The sequence below is a fragment of the Dipodomys ordii genome, unplaced genomic scaffold (assembly GCF_000151885.1).
Source record: "Dipodomys ordii isolate 6190 unplaced genomic scaffold, Dord_2.0 Scaffold68, whole genome shotgun sequence".
In the NCBI taxonomy this organism is placed as follows: Eukaryota; Metazoa; Chordata; class Mammalia; order Rodentia; family Heteromyidae; genus Dipodomys; species Dipodomys ordii.
Window position 1 is genome coordinate 5,259,105 of NW_012267284.1, and position 5,729 is coordinate 5,264,833.

At 43.4% G+C, this 5,729-nt stretch overlaps 1 protein-coding gene across 1 annotated transcript in view; it reads left to right on the forward strand.

Annotated features, from left to right (window-relative positions):
- The window catches only part of Kdelr2 (KDEL (Lys-Asp-Glu-Leu) endoplasmic reticulum protein retention receptor 2), a 15,507-nt gene that overhangs the window by 5,438 nt on the left and 4,340 nt on the right, over positions 1-5,729 (forward strand). Inside the window, exon 2 of the mRNA XM_013023395.1 lies at positions 5,103-5,203. Within this exon, the coding sequence (XP_012878849.1) occupies positions 5,103-5,203 (101 nt within the window). The remainder of the gene's footprint in view (positions 1-5,102; positions 5,204-5,729) is intronic.

Here is a 5,729-nt window from a genome sequence, read left to right on the forward strand (position 1 = left end):
CTTGAGCCACAGCGCCACTTCCGGCTTTTTTTCTTTTTGCTTATGTGGTGCTGAGGAATCGAACCCAGGGCCTCAGGCATGCAAGGCAAGCGCTTTACCACTGAGCCACCTCCCCAGCCCCTAAAGTTTCTACTCTTAGAAGACCTTTATCCTTTAAGCTTATATGGTTAGATATGTATAAAAAGAAAAATGAGCAGGGCACCTGTGGCTCATGCCTGTAGTCCTAGCTACTCAGGAGGCTGAGATCTGAGGATTGTGACTCAAAACTAGCCCAGGCAGGAAAGTTCCTGAGATTCATTGTCAGTTAACCACCAGAAAACTGGAAGTGGTGATATGGCTCAAAGTGGTAGAACACTAGCCTTGAGTGAAAAAGCTCAGGGACAGTGCCTAGGCCCTGAGTTCAAGCCTCATGATTGAACCCCTCCCCTCCACCCAAAAAATAAGATTGCAGAGAGAGTGGAAATCTGCTGGTAGACAGAGATGACCAAATGTACATTCATTGCTTGGAATTGGAAGGAACCCAGCAGACTGATCAAGAGGCAAGATAGCATGTTCCTCCAATTGAACGTGATAATTCAGAGTATTATTAAACAATAAATTGAGAGAAGTCATTTGCAGTACATGTGACAGAAAGCTAATAGAAAATAACAAGAGCAGGTAGGGGACTAGGACTATGTGGCTTAGTGGTAGATTGCTTGCCTAGCATGCATGAGCCCCAGGTTTGATTTTTCAGCACCACATAAACAGAAAAAGCCAGAAGTGGTGCTGTGGCTCATGTGATATAGTGCTAGCCTTGAGCAAAAGAAGTCCAGGGACAGTGCCTAAGCCCTGTGTTCAAGCTCTAGGACTGGCAAAAGAAAGAGAGAGAGAAGGTAGGCATGAAACAATGCTCAAGCTGTACTAGAATTTCAGGAGTTGGATGTTAAAATGGCAGTACGGACTGTTACTTTCCCACCAGGAAGGAAAAAGTAAAAGGTATACAAACCTCTAATGTGTACACAAGAAAAGGACAGTCCCATCTTGGTGCAGTGGGAATGTGAATTGGCACAGTCTTCCTAAGAGGGATTTGACAGTGTTTACTGAAGTTTAAAATGTCTTTTGCCCCAGTAATTCTAAATACTCTGAACTATAGTAGTTGTTATGGTGTGAACCAAATGACATAAAGTGTTCATTGTACCTAAAAACATGCAAAACACTGTTTAGATACAGAGATGTTCATGCAAGATTTATTTATTTTTGTCAGTCATGGGGCTTGAACTCTGGGCTGGTCTTCTGGTGGTTTATTGGAGATAAGAGTTTCATGGACTTTCCTGCCAGAGCTGGCTTTAAACCATAATCCTCAGATCTCAGCCTCCTGAGTAGCTAGGATTACAGGTGTGAGCCACCAGAGCCTGGCTTCATAACAATGTAACTTAGAAACAACCCAAATGGTCCCTCAAGTTTTGGCATATCCATGCTGTGAAACACTGTATAGCCATTAAAAAGATTTGAGCCACTTGCCCATGTAATTGTAATCCCTCTGTACGGTATTTTCACAATAAAAAATATATAAAAATAAATAAAAAAAGATTTGAGCCAGAGTTAGGTGTGTTAACATCAGGAAAAGATGATCTGAGATGGAAATTCAGAGGACAAGTAGTAAAACACAGGTAGGCTTCACTTTAGGAGATAAACATATAGAACACATACAAACATGTAGAAAAGGGACAAAATGGAAATGAGAGGGGTCCTGAAAAGTCATTTTCATTAGGGGGAGCAGTACTAAGGGAAGCTGAACTTGCGACCTTGCACTTGCTAGGCAGGCACTCCCCCATGCGAGCTATGCTCTCAGCCCTTTTGCTTTAGTTAGCTTTCAGATAGGATCTACAATCCTACCCCTGCCTCCTGCACAGCTCAGGTTAAGGGTGTAAATCACCATACCTGGCAAGGGTCTTTTTACAGAAGTTACCACACATGTGCCTTAAAAAGGCAACTTTTAAAAGCTGTAACAGAACTTTACCCTGCACCGAAGTATATATAGATGTGGACTTTTTTTTTTTTTTTTTGGTTCGGTCATGGGACCTGAACTCTGGGCCTGGGCGCTGTCCCTGAGCTCTTCAGCTCAGCGCAAGTGCTTTACCATTTGAGCCACAGCACCACTTCCGGCTTTTTCTGCTTATGTAGTGATGAGGAATTGAACCCAGGGCCTCAAACATGAAAGGCAAGCCTTCTACCACTGAGCCACCTTCCCAGCCTAATAGCTGTGGACTTTTATAAATTCTTCTTGGTTATGTGGAATCAGAAGAGTGATATTACCTTTAATGAATGACTTCCATTTGACAAATTACTGTAGATGTTTGGGCATTTGGTATTGGGATGTCAGTATCTGAAATGTTTATGGGTATTCTGTTGAGCACTTGTTACCTGATAGTCTTGACATGTTTTTTTAAAGTCTAAAAGCAGATTAGTATTGTTCGAAGTATAGCTTGGTGGTAGAGAACTTGCCTAGCATGTGTGTGTCCCTGGGTTTTATCTTTGGCACAAGTGGATTTCCATCTCAGATTCATCTTTTCCTGATGTTAACACACCTAACTCTGGCTCAAATCTTTTTTTATTTATTTTTGTTTATTTTTTATTGTGAAAATACCATACAGAGGGATTACAATTACATGGGCAAGTGGCTCAAATCTTTTTAATGGCTATACAGTGTTTCACAGCAGGTAGATAGGTAAGTAGATAGAAAGACAGACAAATAGATAGATTACTGACTTAGTAGCAGATACTCTATACCATCCTTCCTAGAGATTGCTACCTCCTCTCCTCCTGTCTTGAGTTGGGACCCTGCTTTCCTGTGAGGACTGACAACTTTACAGATTCATAGGGAAAGGCTGCTCCTTGCTAGTCAGGTTCCAGCATACTGATTCTATATCAAGAAGTACTTGCTTCCTGAACTCTCCTCTACTCTGCTTGCTTGGGCAAAGGGAGACTTCACCCTCTAGCTGGTAGAGCCCCGAGCATTTTGTCTTCATAGTTATAGAGACACCATTGGATTTAAATTCTTCAAAGTGCTCTCTCAAAATACCATGCAATGAGAATTTGTCCCATGACAAGAAGCTAAGATGAATTTCATTTTCTTTTTTTTTTTTTGTTGGTTGTGGGGCTTGAACTCTGGGCCTGGGCGCTGTCCCTCAGCTCTTCAGCTCAAGGCGAGCGCTCTACAGCTTGAGCCACAGCGCCACTTCCGGTTTCCTAGTGGTTTATTGGAGATAGGAGTCTCACAGTCTTTCCTGCCCAGGCTGGCTTTGAACTGCGATCCTCAGATCTCAGCCTCCTGAGTAGCTAGGATGATAGGTGTGAGCCACCGGCGCCCGGTTTGAATTTCATTTTTTTTGGGGGGGGGGTCCAGTCGTGGGGCCTGAACTCTGGGCCTGGGCTCTGTCCCTCAGCTCTTCAGCTCAAGGCTAGCACTCTACCACTTGAGCCACAGCGCCACTTCCGGCTTTTTTCTTTTTTCTTTTGTGGTGCTGAGGAATTGAACCCAGGGCTTCAGGCATGCAAGGCAAGCGCTCTACCACTGAGCCACCTTCCCAGCCCCGAATTTCATTTTCTTTTGTCCATGTGTTATTCATTTATTCAGCAAATGTCTTCTGGTCCTTGCTTTGTGTGTGTGAAACCCAGTGCCTAGCATAGGGAAAACAAAGTGGAGTCAGGCATGACCTTGCTTCAGGGCAGGATCCAGATTATCATAGTGTGTCTATACAAGTGTGTAAGAGAAGCTAGGGCAGATGCCAGCATGATGCAAGTTCCATGCTGTGGGTGCTGGACGAGTCCACTGCACGAGGAGAAGGTGTGTAGAGGTGACCTCCCAGAGGTCAAAGACATTGATCAGAGGTATCATAGTTCTTGTTTTTTACTAAAGGAATGCTAAAAATAGGACAAAACCCAAAATGCCACTAGAATAAGCTCTTCAAGTTTTGCTCATCCATATCCTTTAAGTTTTTAATAAAATATTGGAAGGAACCATACAGCAAACCAATTGGAAATCTCTCAAGATGTCAGCAAACCTGCAGTATGAGCCTTCTGCTCCCATGTCTTTCTGGGCTTGTGTTCTTCACCTTTCAGCATCCATTCATGTTCCACAGTGTTGTAAATGACTTCAATGTAGACATTCTTGTGCAGTACACACTTACTAAAATGTGTAATGATGCTAATGAGCGTGGTGGTTCACTGCTATAATCCCAGAGCTAGAGAGAGAGAGGCAGGAGGATCAAAAGTTCACGGCCAGAGCCTGGGGGGGATAACTCAACTGGTATATTACCAGCTTTGCAGGTGGAGGCCCTGTGTTTAGACCCCAGTACTACCAAAGACAAATGTCCTCCACAAGTCCAGCCTGAGCTATATACTGTTTAAAAAACAATCATGCTGCATGATGGATCCAAAAGAGAGTTTTTAAAGATCTTAATATAACCCAGAAATGCCAAGCTCATGTGGCATATACTAGTCATTTTGGGAGGTCATGCCTTTATTCCAGAAGATGAGGTTCTTCTACTCAGACCCTACCTAAGCTAGTATCCTCAGCTGACTCCTTGTCCCCATATCAGAGTAACTTGGGACTCCATCATCAAAAGATTGGTGACTTTGGAGAAACTGGGATTTATGTTGTATTGATGGTGCTGGAAACTGAGCCCAGGTCTGCATTCATGCTAGGCAAGCACTCCACTCCTGAGCCATATTCCTTGCTTAGGAGGTACTGTTTGAACATGGAAAGGAAGACCTGGAGGTAAAGGCAAGTTTTAACACTAATGAGCACAGTTACTGAAAAATTGATCCCTACTTAAGAGGAAACATTTGAGAAGTATAACGCTCACAGTAGGATACCTGTGCTGGTAAGGTGGATGCCTATGATGACGTCACTTTCCTAGTGATTAGTTCCTCTCAGAAGGAACAGTTACAAAATAAATGAAAGAAAACCAGAAACTACTCATGTTCACTACAGTTGCCTCCACATCTGGGTCTTGAACCCTCACATACCCATTTCCCCATCTGCATTTCTGTGTTGTGATGGTGGGGGTCAGTCATAAAGCTCTCCAGGCTTTTCTAACACTTTTTTTCTGTTTCTTTAGGTATTTCTGGGAAAAGCCAGCTTCTGTTTGCACTGGTCTTCACAACTCGTTACCTGGATCTTTTTACTTCATTTATTTCGTTATATAATACATCTATGAAGGTATGGTAATGGTAAACAGAAATGGAAACCTATAGAAACTGCTAATGTATGTAGGCTGTGTGCTGTTCCTAAAACTTTTTAGGCCCCCCTGTATGCATGGCTGGGAATAATTACTCTGTTTCAGAAAGTACTTTGGGCTTAAGAGACATTTAGCTTGAAGTTCCTTAAGTATGATACATCTTTTAAAGCTCCTGATAACCCAGTAAGAAAGAGGGATGACAGTGGAACAGTGGGGAATTACAGACCTCCTAGGACGGTGAGTATATAACAAGAAATAAAAGGTGCAGTGTCTCATTTTGCAATGTGTGAGGCACTGTAGCGTAGGCTGCTGCTGCTGCTTCCCTGTTTCCACTTAGTTTTTTTGTTTGTTTGTTTTTTTGGTCGGCCGGGGGGCTTGAACTCTGGGCCTGGGCGCTGTCCCTCAGCCCTTCAGCTCAAGGCGAGCGCTCTACCACTTGAGCTACAGCACCACTTCCGGTTTTCTGGTGGTTTATTGGAGATAGGAGTCTCACGGTCTCTCCTGCCC